The 18,561-nt window shown below is 33.1% G+C and overlaps 1 protein-coding gene across 1 annotated transcript in view; it reads left to right on the top strand.

Annotated features, from left to right (window-relative positions):
- CACNA2D1 (calcium voltage-gated channel auxiliary subunit alpha2delta 1) overlaps positions 1–17,011 on the top strand; it is a 128,223-nt gene extending 111,212 nt beyond the window's left edge. The window contains exons 29-36 of the mRNA XM_072399049.1: positions 2,318–2,470; positions 2,551–2,603; positions 3,761–3,816; positions 4,966–5,095; positions 5,576–5,688; positions 6,071–6,153; positions 7,118–7,182; positions 11,405–17,011. Of these exons, the coding sequence (XP_072255150.1) occupies positions 2,318–2,470; positions 2,551–2,603; positions 3,761–3,816; positions 4,966–5,095; positions 5,576–5,688; positions 6,071–6,153; positions 7,118–7,182; positions 11,405–11,441 (690 nt within the window). The 3' untranslated portion in view covers positions 11,442–17,011. The remainder of the gene's footprint in view (positions 1–2,317; positions 2,471–2,550; positions 2,604–3,760; positions 3,817–4,965; positions 5,096–5,575; positions 5,689–6,070; positions 6,154–7,117; positions 7,183–11,404) is intronic.
- Positions 17,012–18,561: the final 1,550 nt, after the last annotated feature.

The following is an 18,561-nucleotide window of genomic DNA, read 5'->3' as shown; positions in this document are numbered from 1 at the left end:
TTACAAATAATATTAAGCATTAGGTGTTCGTGTTGTGCCTATAGTGATAAAGGGCTCCATATATGCCAGTAATATTTACTTGGTAGACAACATTCTACAGGATTATACAGGATTCACAATACAATATTACAGATCCTTGCATTTATACACTGTAAACATTTGTTATTCTGTGCACAATGGGGAACAGTTTTGAACAAATTTTTTGTTGACTTAAATATTTTAAGCTTATTTACACTAAAATAGGTATACTGATTCTGAAAGTGCAGTTAGGTTTCTTCTATCAGGTCAGGTTTTTTTCTCTGCCACTTATAACTTTGCGATTACTGTAGCTTGGATTTGTAAAGGCTATTCATTTACATGCAAACAGTGTGGTCAGAGGTTGCCATTCCCAGTCAAAGAGCAAATATCAGCACATATTTATAGAGCAAGCCTATTTGGCATATTTCAAAGTTAAACTTGGTGATCAAGATAAGTCTTGGGCCCCTCATAAGGTCTGCAAACAGTGTGTCAAGGGTTTACAAATGTGGACAAAGGGAAAACGTGATAAGATGCCATTTGGTTTACTTATGGTTTGGCGAGAGCCAGGAGATCATTTCAGTGACTGTTACTTTTGTATAGTAAAAACTTCAGTATATAACAAGAAAAATAAATGTAACATGGAGTATCCCAGTCTACCATCGGCTGTACGCCCAGTGTCTCATTCAGATGAAATCCGGTTTTTGTTACACTACCCTCTCTTGAAGAACATGATTATGATGATGAACTAGGTGACAACAATGATGAAGAGTTTGAAATTGAAGAGGACTCTGTTCGTAAGGGATTTGATCAGCATGAGTTGAGTGATTTGGCATGTGATTTGGGAGTATTAAAAAAGGCTTCAGAACTCCTACCATCAAGACTGCGTGAGAAAAAAAAACGAAGATATCGTTGTGTGATTTGGCACGTGATTTAGGACTATTGAAGAAGGCTTCAGAACATCTAGCATCAAGACTGCATTTGAAAAACTTACTTGAAAAAAGGAATGAAAGTATCGTACTTTCAAACCAGAGAAATTGCATTTCTTCAGTACTTTAGAACTGACAGTGGCTTTGTGTATTGCCATAACATACCTGGTTTAATGGAGGAAATGGGAATTCCAATCTATAACTCAACTGAAAGGCGACTATTCATCGATAGCTCAAAGCGGAGCTTAAAGTGTGTCCTCCTTCACAATGGCAATATATTTGGGTCAGTCCCAATTGGCAATTCAGTTTCTTTTTGTAAAGAATATGCAGACATAAAGAGAGTCATTGAGTTGTTACAATATCACCAACACAATTGGGTCATCTGTGTTGACCTTAAAATGGTATTCTTCCTTCTTGGTCAGCAACACGGATACACCGTTATCCCTGTTATCGGTGCATGTGGGACAGCAGAGCCCGTGGGAGGCATTGGATGGAACTGAATTGGCCTCCAAGATCTGCCCTAAAACCAGGTGATCCAAACATTCTACATGAGTCACTTGTTGATAGAATGAATAATATATTCCCGCCTCTGCACATGAAACTGGGTCTGATGAAGCAGTTTGTTAAAGCTTTGCCAACTGAAGGAGACTGCTTCAAGTACCTCATTTTGGCATTTCCTAGCCTGTCATTTGAAAAAATAAAGGCCAGTGTTTGATGGCTCACAGCTTCGGCAGCTTATCAAAGATAAACATTTCATCAGAGCAATGTCAGAAGTCGAAAAGAATGCTTGGTTATCATTCAAAGCCATTGTCAAGGACTTTCTTGGAAACACACAAGTAAATAATTACACAGAAATTGTCCAGAAACTCTTGGAGAGCTACAAAATGCTTGGTTGCAATATGAGCATCAAAGTGCATTTTCTGCATAGCCATCTTTCTAACTTCCCGGAAAACCTCAGTGCATTCAGTGATGAGCAAGGTGAACGATTTCACCAAGATTTGAAGGTCATGGAAGGACGGTATTAGGGTGGATGGGATGTACATATGATGGCTGACTATCGTTGGAGCATCCGGCAAGATTGTCCTAACACTGAACATTCCAGGAACAGCTATAAGCGTAAATTCATACCTTAACCACTTACTCGATTATTATTTCATTATTTTTTCTATGTATGTAAAATTTGAATGTTTTTTGCCAAAAATGGAGGGTACCTTGTATCGTAAAAACTGGATGTGATAGCAAAAAAATGGGGTCATTTCTGTATTCACCACCCAAAAATTAGTAAAAGGCAAGTGTAAGATCTAACTCAACAAAAAATGCATTCCCCAGTGTAATACATTGGTATCTGTTCTGTCCTTGTTTTTTCATTTTAGATTGGGAAATTCTTTGGAGAGATTGACCCGAGCCTAATGAAAAAGCTTGTTAACATTTCTGTATATGCATTTAATAAGTCCTATGACTACCAGTCCGTATGTGATCCAGGTGAAGAGCCAGCGAAAACAGCTGCTCCCCGATCTGTGTTTGTGGTAGGTAATGTTTCCTGACAACAATTGAACATACTTTAATAATAATAGTACTTACTAAACTAGTTATCTTTTACCTACAGCCTACAATAGCTGATATTTTAAATCTTGGATGGTGGGCTTCTGCTGCTGCTTGGTAAGTTCTAATTTCTGAGATCAATATGTACAGTTAAAAGGAAATATAGATGTTTGCGGTTAGATCCTACTCTCATGATTCAGCATGTATTCCAGTTATAGGTTTTATGGCCTAGACTATAAAGCAAGGGTCGCATTTATAATGGTTGTCTGATGCAGATAATTGCCATTAGCCACTCATCAAATAATAAATATTAAGGTGAAACTCCAGCAATTTAGCCTAGAATTGTTTTAGGAATGATTATCTGTACTTGTTTATGTTCTGCAGATTGAAGGGGTAAGTATGGGGAATTTAATGGTTCCCAGTGACTAAACAGAGTGGTAGGGGAACAATAACAAGGTAATTATGTTTTGTTGGGGCAAAGAATCATTAAAGATGACCTGAAGCTTTGTCCTGCATGAATCAAGTACTGCTATTTTAATACCTGGATTCATAAATATAAATAAAGTTATATACGTATGATATGAGTGGTTGTGCAACAACAGTACAGTGTACACAAGAATATGTGTTGTTTTAATACATCTTGCATATTTTTCAGAAAAATAACTAATCTGGTGGTGATAATGAAGGCAAAGCTTTTCACTTATCAATCTGTTTAGATATGGACATTATAAGGCCTATATTATAGTTTTCACAACAGTGAAAGGAAATAGATGATGGCTGTAATTTAGTAACACAATTGCAATGTATACAGTTTTTCTGTAGTAGATTATTTATTTTCTTTTATTTTTGCTTTTCTTTTACTTTCAAACTTTTCCAAATTACACTTTGCTTTATTTCCCAGTGTTAGTACATAATAAAGTATGCACTTTAACTGGATCTGCAGTAACATAATCTGATAAGGCAAAACTTGATGTAGAGCTGTAACTGCTACACTAATTCATGAATCAGGACAGAGGTCTGCTTGAATTGTATGTAATTAGAATATCTCAATAATTCCTCCTTTGAACTATGATCTACTGTGCTTCTTACACACAGAAGTAAAATTCATCATTAGTCTAGAATATCTTGTATATATGTTATAGAACCAAATATAAGAACATTTTACCTGGATTACTTTTCAACATTAACGCCAACGCATCAGTTTTCTGTTTCTGTTAAATATTTTATGCCTATTTACTGAAAAGTGGAAAACTAATTTACGGTTTATTCCTCAGGTCTATTTTACAGCAGTTATTCTGGAGTCTTACCCTTCCACACTTTAATGAGGCTGGTATGTCTGAATAATTTTTTAAGTATTAATTTTTAAAATGCATTTGTGTACTGAATTGGTCAAATTTTTTGATTTTTAAAGTATGTAAACACTTTACTTAGAAAGTATTGCGGTTGGTCTATTATGGAAGTTTCCAGACTGGTCAAGTGGTCAAGTCTTAGTATGTCATAATTCTTCTGGGCTGGATTATGTCTAGATTCATCAAACTATAAAGGACTGCATCTGATTCAGATAATGTTGAATTTTCTTCTTGAATAATAATGGAAAAATGTCTGGAGCTCAGTAGCTAGAAGCATTATATACATAATAATACCACTAGCATTATAATATAAACTAATGAGGCATTTAACTGCAATGTCCCAAACACAAGGTTTATTGTCATAAATCAACATTGTGGTAAATTCAGGAAACCACATTGTGATTAATTCTCCTGTTAGGTATGCATGTATTACATGGTAATTATCTCTGTCTTTTGTTATGAACACATATTGTCCATTTGTACAGTATACATCATTTCAATTACCACTTCATTTTTACTGTTCTTCTTAAATAAAACAAAACATTCAGTGCAATTTAGCTATGCAGGAAATCAAAGCAGCTGTTAAGTGGATGTCAGAAACGTACATGATGAAACTGATATGTTCTTACAAAACCTCATACTCTAATGTATTCATCTGTATCCTTGAAGCAATTTGTAACAATATCACTTCACTTTAGTAAGTGACCTAAGGAAAACCAGTCCTAAATACAAGCAAGCCTAAGGGTAACAACATCTAGAACACTGACACAGCCAAACTTGTTGGAAAAAGGCCTTAGGATAGTAAAATTATACCAGTCATATACAGTATATATATATATATATATATATATATATATATATATGTGTGTGTGTGTGTGTGTGTGTGTAATAAATTTATATATAGTGTGTGTATATGTATATATATATATATTTGCACAATATTTTTACACATATGTTACAGAGTACATATATCTATCTTAGACTTCATTTCAATAATTACTGTGGATTTCAGAAAACATTACAATAAGCAATTGAAATCATAATATTGCAAGAATTACCAAATTTCTAAATGCAGGTTCAAGTTCCATATTACTTATGACTTTACTTAAGTCATATTCTTTTACTTGCAGCTGAATTTGATGATGACGACTTTTCTTCCATTATGTCGAAGCAGAGCTGTATCACTGAACAAACCCAATATTTTTTTGAAAATGACAACAGATCCTTTAGTGGGTACCTAGACTGTGTAAACTGCACAAGGTAAACCTCAATTGGTTAATTATGGTTATTTTAACTAGCTTTGCTTTTCAGAGACTTATGGGCTTGATTTACTAAATTAGTTAAGGCACTTTTTTAACTATTTTAGGAGTAATTCACTTAGCTTGGTAATTGTGGTGAAAATTTTCTTGGCAAAAAAAAAAAAAAACCAAATCATGTGCTAGGAAATGTAAATCCTCAGTATTTGATTAGAAGGCTAAAGTCAGCAAAGCTTCACCTCATTCACTAAGCTGCATTAGAAAGCCTAAACTCCTTTAGTAAATTATCCCCAATAAGACCTAACCATATCAGTGCATTAACGTTTTAGTTTTTACCATACCGGAAACATAATTTTCATGATAAACCACTTGTGCTTCCCTACATTTGAAAGTCGGTAGTTGGACTTAGTTTGACGCACAATAGACTGAAGGAACCCCGTGTTAGTTTTTGCCTTTGTTAACATGTTTGTTTGTTTTTTTTTAGAATCTACCATGTTGAAAAGCTTGTCAACACCAATCTACTCTTCATAATAGTGGACAGTCATCGCACATGTGATGCTTGTGATCAACAACCCCTAATACAAGCAGAACAACGCTGTATCCTTTATATATACATATAATTTCAGAATACCATCTGAGCCAAACATGGAACAAATTTTGCCTTACGGGTAATACTATTTTGACATATAAGAGTTCAGCATATTTAAAATAATAGGCAGGATAATTCTGTAATCTGAACCTCAGGCAGAAAAAAAGGCACACATTACTGCAGTCCTTGTAATTATTTCATCATTAAATTTATTTTTAAATATAAGCAGTCAAAATACCAAAATTTGAATTCTGAATAAAAACAAGCCTAATTATCTTAACTTTCATTTGTATTATTGTTGTTTGACATGGCAATAACATTTTAACCTATACCCCAGTAACAACATATTGAACTATTTATTCATTACATTTCCTCAATTATAAACTACAGCTAATGGACCCGACCCATGCCTGCTTGCTCAGAATCCACGGTACAGAAAAGGTCCTGATGTTTGCTTTGACCAAGATGATTTGGTAGGTGTTACTGTTGAACAGGAATTAGGATTATAGGAAAGCTTCAGTAAGAGTTTCTCAGTGTTGATTTTGTTTTCAACTTTTATTGATTGTGTAATCAGTGTTAAACTTTTACCAAACATAATATGCATTTTTAGTATTTAAAGCGAATTAATAAGTATCACGTTTATTCTACTCTCATTTCCATTATAGCATGCTTAGGAATGATTGTTAACATCAAAAACACTTTAAATATATTCATGTTTTTTAGTGAACTTACGCTGCATGTGTCTTGTTCCACTCTGCTAATTTTAACTGTGTTTCATAATTAACTATGAATTCATGGCATTATCTCAGCTCTGTAGCAAGCTACTTTCACACAATGTTTGAAAACATGGTGGAAGAATACCAGACTTTTTATCTTTTTAGATTTCCTTTTATTTTTGCTGTCTTGAACTTTATTTTCATAGTGATAATGGTATCATTTAGCAGAATATATTTCCTGTGTGATCATCCATATCACTAAATATGTCATATTTAGCAGTCTTTCTTTCATCTGGTAATCAGTTTTAAACTGTATTTATATGTACGGTACAAAAATCTGAATGTGTTTCTAGTACATGACGAAGAGTTTCCATGAACCGAGGGTGCAGCCATTGCCATAGTAGCTCTCAAGGGAATAAAACAAAACATAACATTTTTGTAACCATTGGATGAGGAGAGTAGTAACTGGTATTCAAAAAAAATCATTTAAATTTGAGCGCATTTTTATTGATCAGAATTGTGTGAAAGTAACTGTTTATTTAAATATGTCCATCATGGATGGTTTAGAATTTTTAACCCATCCTAAATGTAGATTGTAAATCTTAATTCTAGGTGAATCATCAGAGCTCATGTAACCGCTTGCCAACTGCATGACATTTCATCTTGTGTGTTTTTTATTGTTTTCTTTTCTTCTGCTTGCAACTTTGCCTGTTATTAATAGGATGAGCCTTTGTGCACGCCAAGTGGTGCCTCTGCCTTGATGTCCACTTCTATCTTCATTTTACTGCAAGTATTTTTGTGTTGATGCGTTTCAGTGATAAGCTTTTAAATTTATTTATGTTTGCTCATAAAAGGAAACCTGTTTTAAGGAAAAATGCGAGTGGTCTGTCAGTATTGTCAATCCAGTGCTTTCAATACTTTCTGATTCACTAACATGAAAAAGTATGCAAAGTAGACTGAGAGAATTCTTATCCTAACTCTTGTCCTGTTACTTAGAAAGTATTGATGTAAAATAAAGTGCAGATTTGTCTTGCATGGGATCACTTTACAGTCTTTATTTGCTTAGCAGTTATTCTTTTCCTTTAAACATATGGAATTTAGAGGACATTGATATCTTCCACATGGCAATTGCTTGGTCAATAGTGATGACTATATACATTTTGGAAAGTTTAGGGCCAGATCGCTGTCATCTCAGGTGGCACATATCCAGGAGTACCAGGAGTTGTCACACAGATAATTCCTGCTTGTTATGGTACCTGCATATGCTTTCTGGCCAATCACAATGACCTTCCTAGTGCAGGTATGGACATAAACCTTGCATCTCTTTCAGAAACATCTTTGGCAAGTATGTGATGAAGGACCTAAAATGCCAATATTTAGATGGTAACAATATTATTTGAATCAGGCATTATTTGTAAGTATTCTGTAATATCTGAAGTAACATGATAGCAGAATAAACTCCTTTAGATGTTTCACGCTTGGGACATCTTGGGAAGTTATATTCCGTGCCTGAGATGAAACACCCCATCTATCACTGACATATACAAGAGTATTGTGGCATTTACTTAGCTTGTTTGTGACTTATTTTAGACCTCACACATACTTTGATTTTTGATGGTCTATTATGCCGAAACAGGGCACATGTGTTCCAAGCGCACATTAGCGCACGCATACTTTAAATAAGCTGGAATAGGTGTATCAATTATGGTTGCAGGGGGTAAAAATATTCAAACACAAATGTCCGGGATAGTTACTTTTTCCTCTGAAACTCCATGAATCAACTTGGTCATATACTTGCATGCTGTAACAAGATGATGCCCTACTATTAACACTTATGTGCGCTGTACAAAAACCCTGCTGTACTCTTATGAGGTCTTAGAAATGCTGGAGAATCCTATTACTGCAATTTTTCTTCTAAAAACTGTCATACTGTGTATGCAAAAAAAGAAGAAACAAATGAGAGGTGCAGGGACAAACAAGTGGAGAAAAGCAATGGTGCAGGTTGTATCTGAAGGTGTAGTAATAGCACGGTAAATATGGGGTATATTGCTGATGAGCACACAGCATCATCTAACCTATCTATCTCCAGCCTCCATGTCAACCATTTTCATTGATGATGGCAGACATAAAAGTAATGATGTAATAAGGTATGTAATGGAAACAGAATAGTGTTCTTTAAAAATTACCAGAATGTTGATCAAGGGAGAAAGAAAAAAAGAGTAGGCAAAATATTAGCAGAATAAACTTTAACTCAGTCAAGGAATAGGTGAGTTGTACTCGGCACATGAGAACTCCAGAAGTCTGCTTTTCATATGGACCACATTAGTGGCTGAAAGAAAGGTCTTACCTACACCATTTTGCACTCAGTTTGAAGCTGTGCTGCCACTCTTTATTGTTATGTGCTCAAAAGCACAAGATTTAAGGAAATACCTTCTAGATTAATAAAGTAAAACATCATGCCACTGGAAACGTTCCTCTTGACTCATCCATAAAAAGCCATAGTGTTTTATATTAATACAATCTTGTTCTGTTATTATAATCTAGAGAACTATGGCTTATATAATTAAAGATTTATTAGATGATAAAAATGTATATATGTAAAATGTTTCTAAATAATTTGCAGCGTAATCGAACACCTATCATGTATACCAACCTGTGCATATATATTACCATATGTTTGCTTTATGACCTTTCATTTGCTTCCAACTCCAATGGTATGCATACTGTTTTCTTTTATCTAAACATATACTAAGCCACTAGGTGGAGACATGGAATTAAACACAATGTATGAATCACTCCTTAAGAACATTTCCATCAATGTAAAGTTCTGTATTCAGTCTTTAGATATGTTCGCTGCTTTTGATGTGATGCAACAAATTATCTCTCCCTAAAACCATTCTTGGCAGGTTACACAATGCATAGCGCTTAACAAAACTACATAACTGCAACTGTAATGACAAGGAAGGGGAGACTGATCAGATATACATTTATATGTTTATTGTACTGAATTATCCATACTTATTTTTTAGTTTAAGGTAAGCAATTGCCCCACATGGTGTGAAAAAGCATCAAAGAAACAGTAAATGATAACACAGCCAATAAGTATTTTTTATATATTTATTTTAACTTGAAAGGAGCTGTTGGAGAGTTATTTTCTTCTCTATGTATTTTGTGGCATCATGTTTGAATGTACATACACATTGTATAGGCTGTATGGCTGCTTCTTCTTGATAATGGGCCTCTGTATACGAACGAACTGTGTAAAGGGTAGACTGAGAATCAGTCATGACTGTGTATTGTGATTTTCATAGAAAGGGAAATATCAATTGATAGTCCTACAAAGAAGAATGTCCAGCATAGGAGGTTATGATGTTGTCGTTTTTTAACTTCATTAGCTTTAAACCTTATATATTACTAAGCATTTTGCTGACAAGTGAAAGGTAATAAAAATGAAGATTTGCATTGAGATCTCCTTCCACTTTCATATTGAATCTTTACAATCTGCTGAGGGCCTTAGGTACTTTATGTTGAAAAGAGAGAGTGCATTCATTAGACAACAAGAAAAATAATAAATATCTTAAGGTTTCTGGGTACCCTAACTATTACTTTAAAATGAGATGCACTTGCTGAGCTTGTTTGGGTATATGAGTGGTTTCTAGGAGTGATCTCAGTTTGATGCCCTTAGAACAGACTAAAACATACTTATGTGATTACCCAGACAGCTTAGTATACAAAAAAGGGGGAGGTCTGAACAGATGGTGGCAATGGTGTGTTTTGTTAATGTGTTGCCAAACCCTGATAGCACAAAAGAATTCTTTAAATATGTAAAGAAACAAAAAGATGGGGTTTTTGGCATAAAAATAGCTGTTGTTTTCTAAAGTTTCTAAGCAGTAACAAACAAAAAGCCATATATATACCAACATAGGTCAGGTTTTTTAACCCCGTCACACATATGCCAATGATAATATTGATTTAAGAAGAACTAAGACTCTGTGAGTACCTACTGGACCCTAAAAGTACTAATAGCGGTTAGTTGCCTGACTGTCTAGAGCCATAACATTTGGCCAATGATTCTTAAATGTATATAGGCGCCATAACTTCAGGCTAAGGACCTATGTTTATATATACAGTATATGACTTTTTGTTTGTTACTGCTTACAAAAACTTTAGTAAATAACAGCTATTTTTATGCCAAAAAAACTGTCTTTTTTTTTCTTGTACCACATAATTATAAAATTCTTTTTTACCCCTACAGCTTGCCAACTCCATAGAACACAACAGGAAGAGTTGGAAATCAGATAAAGTATTCACGACAGCCTTGTTTGAACATGATAAAGCAGTACTAAAAAGGAACAGTTAATTAAGGGATTACAACATTTTTAGTAGATTGGCTTGCCTAAGTAGTGCCTTTTAAAGTGTTTGTGATTTAACTGAATTGGAGCAGTTGGGAACCACTTGGTGCATGCAGTTGCTGAACACAACATGTTGCGTCTGGCCGCCCTTGACTTGTCAGTTATTTCTGTTGACTTAAATCCTTTCTTGTTCAACCTCAGCTTACAGACGTTGGAACGCAGTTGAATGCAGTTGCTTCCTTTTTTCTATTAACCTCCTAAAAACATTGAACCATAACAAACCTCAGCTGACATAGAGATTGAGTGCAGTTGTAGTTGAACTATGGTCAACACAATACCTGCAGGTTAAATCCACACAGTATTGAAGAAGGGCTTCTGGGAGCAACTAACAGCTACTTAACTATAGTCTGAAAGAGGCCCTAAGGTTGGAGAACTGCAAGAACCTAAAGTCTTGTGTTGGAATTTTCCTTAAAATATCTTTATTTATTTTTTTTTCTTTCCATTCTAATCCTCTGTGTGTAAAGTTTTCTTGAAAAGAGAACTCTTTATTTTAAAAGCAATTTACGTTACAATAGTTTGATTATATTTTATGTACAGAGTATATTAGGTTAGTGGGAGAACTTCTCTAAACACATCTTTATTTTGTTGACTTGTAGGAGGATGACAGTGACTGCGGTGGAGTATCTGGCTTGACTCCTTCAATATGGTCCATGATAGGCATTCAATTTGTCCTGCTCTGGCTTTTATCTGGTAGCAAGCATTGTCAGTTATGACCCTGAAAACCAAAATATGAATTACTTATGTCAACATCCTGCCAAAAGATTTACCCTGGATTTACCTTAAAAAAGGTCACTTGATTGAGACCTCAGAAGAATGGCTGTGTTCATGCTGTAACTATCAATGTGTGAGAGATTCACAGAGGCATCTACAGAGTCTGCATGTTGGAGTGTCAAATCCTTAATGGTAAATTCTGAGAATGCTGCATCATCTATGCCATCAGAACAGAAATCTACAGTCAATGTGCTTTATTGAACAATCTAAGATGATCTTTGTTGCATCGTCAATGACTTTATGTAAAAGGGCTCCCTTTAATATTGCTTCTGTACAACATGATTTGTAGAATTTCTTTTTTTGAATTTCAGTTTGTTGCACTCCCAGCCCTTTATGCATTCACTTGTGTACATCAGATCTATTTTATTATTGTGCACTGTGTTTAGAAAACAAACTACTGCTTTTAATATATAAATGTATGTAAAAAAACTAAAATGCTCCTGTTTAATCAAATATACATATTAATTAATCATTGAACAATATAAAAAAAACTGAAATGCCTTATAATTTAAATCTAATGGCTTGATATGCCATTTAAATGGGAGTAAAAAAAAAAACAGGTGAAGAAAGAAAATTGTAATGGTCTTATGGGCATAGAAAATTAAGTATATAGTGTATATTATTTGCATACACATGTTCATGGGTATTTGAGAGTATGAAATTTGTGACTCTCTAAGTGATGTGTAAATCTTTACAATTATAGTTTTGTATATGTAATTCTGTATATCAATGCTAACCAAATCCTTTTCGAAACTCAGAGATTTTAATTCAAAAATATTTTGGTTAGGAATCTTACCAATGGTATTTAGCATGTTAATGCTGCTGCTATTTTTTGTTCTGTTAGAATGATCTGGTTAGGATGAGTTTTGTAGTCTATAGGCTTTTATTTTGAGTGACTGTTTTGTTGTGTGATCGCTCTCGGCAGTGTGTAGCTAATCAATTTGCTTTCATGATATATAGTATACCAAGCGTATTAGGGTACTGTGCAATGGAGTAAAATAGTATAAATGAATGTATTCTAAAGGTATCATTGTGCTGTATGATATCATAAACATTTATTTATTCTATATATTAAACACATTAATCACAAAAGGAAATGATACACAAATTGGGTCTGTAAAATAAAAACCATCTTAACGTATGCATGATGTAGTGGCAGGCGGTAATGGGAAAGGACATTTGTTTCCTGCTTGTTTAGACATATTATAAGGAAATTCATAGCAGCACCAAGACTGTGTGTTATATGTGTGTATTTGTTTACGTCAGTGGGAAATGCCATTGCATGGTACCAGTGTGCAGTCTGCTTGAAATATAAAAAACAAGGGTTCTTAGTCAACAGGACAAGTTCCAAATCATTGATCATCTTGTGTTTTTTATTTATTCTTTTTCAGAACAATAAAGTAGTTATGAACCATATTTTAATAAAATGATGACTATTTTTGCTGTATTTATATTAGTTTATTTTACTTTTACTTGTTTTTAAAGTACCAACAATTTTAAGGGAAATATGAAGGCTGTCATTGACAGGAAGATGTGTATTGTCTGGTTGTTAGTGCATTGCAATCTTTTTGTCTCTAACCCAAAACAGGGCCAGTGATTTAGAAAGTTGAATTACTGTGATAGTATTTTGAAAAGGCAGAATTCAGCAATGATAACCTGCATATTTCCCAATATATGTTTTCTTTAAAATAGATTTCCAGACAAGACTGATTTTTTAGATTCTACTGTGGGAAAATATTAGAACCCTTGTTTGAATTTGCCCCCCTTACTTTGATGGTAACAATAGTTTTACCAAACAGTAACAGAAATAAAAGTTCTCAGGGAATGTAATATACTATTAAAAATGCATTTTTTTCTGCTTGTGTTGCTGTTGGAGAACTTTCCTCACTTCCTGTTTGGTGAAGTTAAGGGGAAATCTTTATAATGGCATTTCAGGATTTAACCTTTCCCTATGCTATGCAAAATTAAAGGTTCTCCCTGAAGTTACACACGTAAGTAAATTGTAGGTCAGTACCCCAAGCTAGTAAATCAAAAACAATATATTAATCCAAACTGCATTGTAAAATACAAATGTTAAAATCCTGTAAAATAGATGTTAGAAAAGATGATGGTAGGATATTTTATGTATTGTACTCTTTTTCATGTTCATAAAGTCACTTTAAAATGTTTTAATAACATTTTTAGGTAAGTATGTTTTTTGTTTGGTGGCACATTATAGCCCTACACAAAAGCTTTATCAGAAAAGCATATAGGCCATTAAGCCTGATTTATTAAAGCTCTCCAAGACTGGAGAAGATATACTTGGGAACATGGGCGACCCAGCAAACCTGAAATGGATTTCTTAAATATAATTTGCTATTTGTTCTAAATTCTTGACCAGATCCTTTCCATGTTTGTTAGATCACCCAGGTTCTACCACAATAGTCTATCTTCTTTGGTCTTGGAGAGCTTTAATAAACCAGGCCCATTATATTCTTGTATAACAGTATCATCAACAACAGCTAAACACACAAACATCAATTTATAAATGGTACATAGAGCATATTAAATGTACTTACTTGCTAATTTGAAAAATGATATTTGATACAGTCTACTTTTAGGTTGGGATACTTTTTTTCGGTTTCTTATAATTTAAGTATCATAAAAAATAAACCCAGACAGCTTATGTGTGGATTTGTATTGAGAGTTTTTCATAGATACATTATTTCTTCAAAATGAAATCTGTAGCGATTCTGGCAACACTCAAAACATGATTCTATTATTTTTAATGCAAATGCTGCACACACCGAATACTGTTTTTTGTTGCCTCTTCTATTATTATGGTGCTATTAATTCAAGGTGTAGTCAGCATCCACAGACATTGTGGCAAAAAGTAATAAAAAAATATACAATCATTCTTGCTCACTAACTTTAACTTTTTCAACCCAACTCTGGTCTACAATAACTGTTTTTTTTATAATACTACACTTTTATATCAATATGTTCATTTATCCAGTTTCCCTGCACCTCTTGTTTTTATCCTGACCTATTGGTAAGTGTGTTTTCAATAAACCGATAAGTTACTAAGTGGCATGGCAAAAAAATCAGTTTTAAAATTGCACTAATTTTAAGAGATATTACACCAGATCAAGTAATCCTGTTGTCAAAGAAAAAAAGGGTTGTTCCCATGTTCACTGGACTGTTAAAAACATTTATTATAACAAATTCTATCAATTCTAAAAAAAATGCAATATCTACATGCTTGTTATTGCCCTCTAATTAAAGAAAATGGTACAACATAGTACATGTACAAAAAATAAATAAAACATTTGCACTGGTGCTATTTGACCATATACAATTGCAACATAATCTTATCTAGTAAATACCATCTAGAAATACCTACTACATTACATTGTAGAGCTTGAATGTTGGGGTATGAAAAACAATGGGGTTGAATGGCTTATGAAAAAAAGCTTGTCACTTATCAAAAGAATTTATAATCTTGTAAAGGATTTTTCTCTTAGCTTAGGTTAATAAAGTGAAGCTTTGCTGATTTCAGTTACCCAATCATGCATACAAAATCAAGATAATTACCCCCATATCTAAATTTCCCTTTAAACAGACTAAACATTTATAGTAAATCAACTCCAATGAACACAATATTTCACTAATAAAGGCTATTAATGTGTATTTACTGCATTCATGTACAAGATTGAACTTATTTATTTCTGCATACAACCATTAATGTGACATTACTGTGATAGGGGGTTTCATTGGCTCTGTAATGGTAATGCTTAAGGCTAATCATTGAAACTGGAGACTAGAAAATAAGTATAATATGTTTTCATAAAAGAAAGTGAAGACTAATTGTTTTGGCAACAGCCTAATTTTTTTTGCACTAATTTATCAGCAACTCCATGATGAATGTGTATCTTTTAGTCAACTTTGGCTTGTCAAACCCTTGACATTCTAGCCATGGATAATACAGGGACCTGTGGCTTGTTACTAACTCCAGAGGCATCTGAGATTTACCCAATATATAAGGTCATACATTGTTTTGCAAGAATTCTGAGAAGGAGCCCACAGGTTCTTGTATTTGCTTTGGCCAGGATATTTAAATCTGTGATCAGGAGCCCTAAAGTGGTAAATTGCTCTCTTCCTACTACTGTTTCTGCTACCCTTTTACATCAGTTAAAGTTTACAAACCAAAACAAACTGAAGACAAGCAGAACTTTGAAGGCATATAAAAGGAATGATTCCATATATAAAACAATAAGCATTTTATTAACATCTATTAAAAACATTTAAAAAACAATTTTCATTGCTGAACAATCTCAATTTATATTTGACGCGTTTCATTGGGGAATTTCATTAAGATCTAAAGAATTGTTACAGTATATAAATTTTAATACATCATCATAAAAACATAAAACAGTTTTGAAAAATGGTCTCCTCATAACATATGGTAACATATTATATGTTCTGAGGAGACCATTTGGCGTGGAAGACACATGAGTGCATTTAATTTTGTTTTTCAAAAAAATGGATTATGTTTTCTCTCGATGATGTATTTTTAACTATGTACTGTAACAATTTTTTACATTTTTTAATGGATGTTAATAAAATAGTTATACTTTAATAGGGAGGTAGCATTGAACAGAATTATGAAAAGTTGTACCGGCTGCATAAATCTTTAATTATGTATGTAGTTTAAGGTAATTTAAAGTTGTCTTCTAAATGCGCCCTTTTTTTGGGAATGTTTAGTATAATTTATTCTAAACAGTATTTATTATATAGTTTGCTTATTAATATTATATATTCCACTGAGAACTGAATCATAGTGCAACCACTTACATTTTTGTATTAATGATTACAATCAATACCATTCTGGATTGTTTTTCGCAAGAAAACAATTTTCAAACATTTTTATATACCTGTAACTTAATCAAATTCTTTTGAAAGGGGTCTGTTCTTATTCTGGCAGTCATTGTTGTTACAAGATCATCTTATTTTCTGTATATTTCTATAATTTCAAGTGTCACATTTTGTAGTTATATATGTTGTATAAAGACAGGAATACATGATTCATTAAAGTTACTGCTAGCCAAAGGGTGAAATATTAACTTTTGTATTTTAATTTATATATTAAAAGCCAGCATCACTGCCAAAACATTGAATGTGGTTTATATTTGTATCTGAATTGTAACAAACCTTTCTTGGCAAGCTCAACTGAACATTGTTATACATGAACACATTTGAAACATAATCATTTTAATTAGTTTGTGAATTAGGATTTATTGTTATATGCTTTTTAAAATTTGTACATCTTGCTCCTAGTTTATCATTAGTGTTGGCCTTAGTAAGTTTACTCTGTGTCTTGGTAAAATTGCTCTAAAGTGACCTTTTGCTGTTTGAGTATACAATACCTTTAATAAAAGACTCTATTACCCCTAGTCACAGTTTGGACCTTAAAAACTTTAAATTGCTTACCTTGCATGGATTTATTACCTCATCCTGGGATCAGAAATCAGGTAGAACAAAAACATAACTGAAAGTAAATGGTAACTCTAACCTTAAAACTATCATATGTACAATATATTTGAAAAAACATGTTTATTTATGTGTTTATTCATTTTGACCTACACGTATGTGTTTCCCATATTTAAATTGCATCAATATAGTTATATATATTGCATCAATATAGTTATGTTGATTTAGGAAATTAGTTTACTTGGACTTCAGATACCCAATCATGTGCAAGCAAAAATCATGTTTTCTTTATATTTCCTTGCATATCATTGAGTATGCCTTGCAAAATAACTTCTAAGTTAAAAAAAGAAATATTTGTAAAGTGATAATTAACAATGCTAAGTGAACAGCTTACTCATTAAGTAAATCACCTCAATGTCCTTACCACACTTGTATTCAAAGTTGAATTTCCACAGCATCATATGCCCTGGTATATTTCTGGATTGAAAGGCATCCCACAGACACAAGAAAACATATACAGTACATCTCATGTGGATAGTTGCATCAAATCCCCAGATACTTAAGGTAATGAAATATATTTACCTCTTACTAACAGAATGAAACAGAATGCAATGTGTGAATACTATAGTAATATACTATTCATGTTATGCATTCACTTGTAGAGTAAAAGAAGAAAATGTGGAAAACATGAGTCAGTGTATATAGTGTATATATATATATATGGGTGTGAGGGAAATATATATATATATTCTGCAGGAGCACTGACTCACATTTCCACATTTGACACTCTTGTCTTAAGCCTAAAAATTATATTTTGTACAGAAAATACAAGTAATGCTAGAGTCAAATATACTAGATGGAAAATGTGTTTAAATATTGTTGAAATCAGTATCTAAAAATAAAGGGTCATCATTTAAAATCACACAGAATAATTTACTTATAATTAAAAACATATTGTGGAGAAAATAAAGGAAACGGTTCCCCTGTAACATGTATCACCAGAAATTTTATGAAAGGCTGTAACCTAACAATGTAATATTTCTCAATATCACTTTACAACACTTCCCTTATTGTTCGTTTTATTAAAGAATACTTGAATGAATGTGTATATTTTCCCTAGTTATTTATCTTTTGTATGTAACAGTAGATTACAATACGGACTAATAAATCAAAAGGGTAAATCCAATGTGAATTTTTAAAAGTGTAAAGGAATAGCATTTATCCATCTAAGTGTAAAACACGAGGACAAAAATGATGACAGTAGACAGAGGTTGCTGACTTCTCAAGATACTCTTCTATTGCCAATTTTTCAAATGATATGTCATTGTCAGTAGATATGTCATATTTAATGAAGACCTAGCACTTAAATGTGTTGTATCCATCGTTTTTGACAAATACAGTCATGCATCATAAGAAAGTGGGACAAGTTTGCCTTTGTCACATTAATCCAGTTCGTTTTAACAACTAAATCGATGTCAGATCCAGCATAAAATGATATACTCTTGGTGAGAAA

This window comes from Pyxicephalus adspersus, chromosome 2, assembly GCF_032062135.1.
Source record: "Pyxicephalus adspersus chromosome 2, UCB_Pads_2.0, whole genome shotgun sequence".
NCBI lineage: Eukaryota > Metazoa > Chordata > Amphibia > Anura > Pyxicephalidae > Pyxicephalus > Pyxicephalus adspersus.
This window is presented reverse-complemented; position numbering and strand designations above follow the sequence as displayed.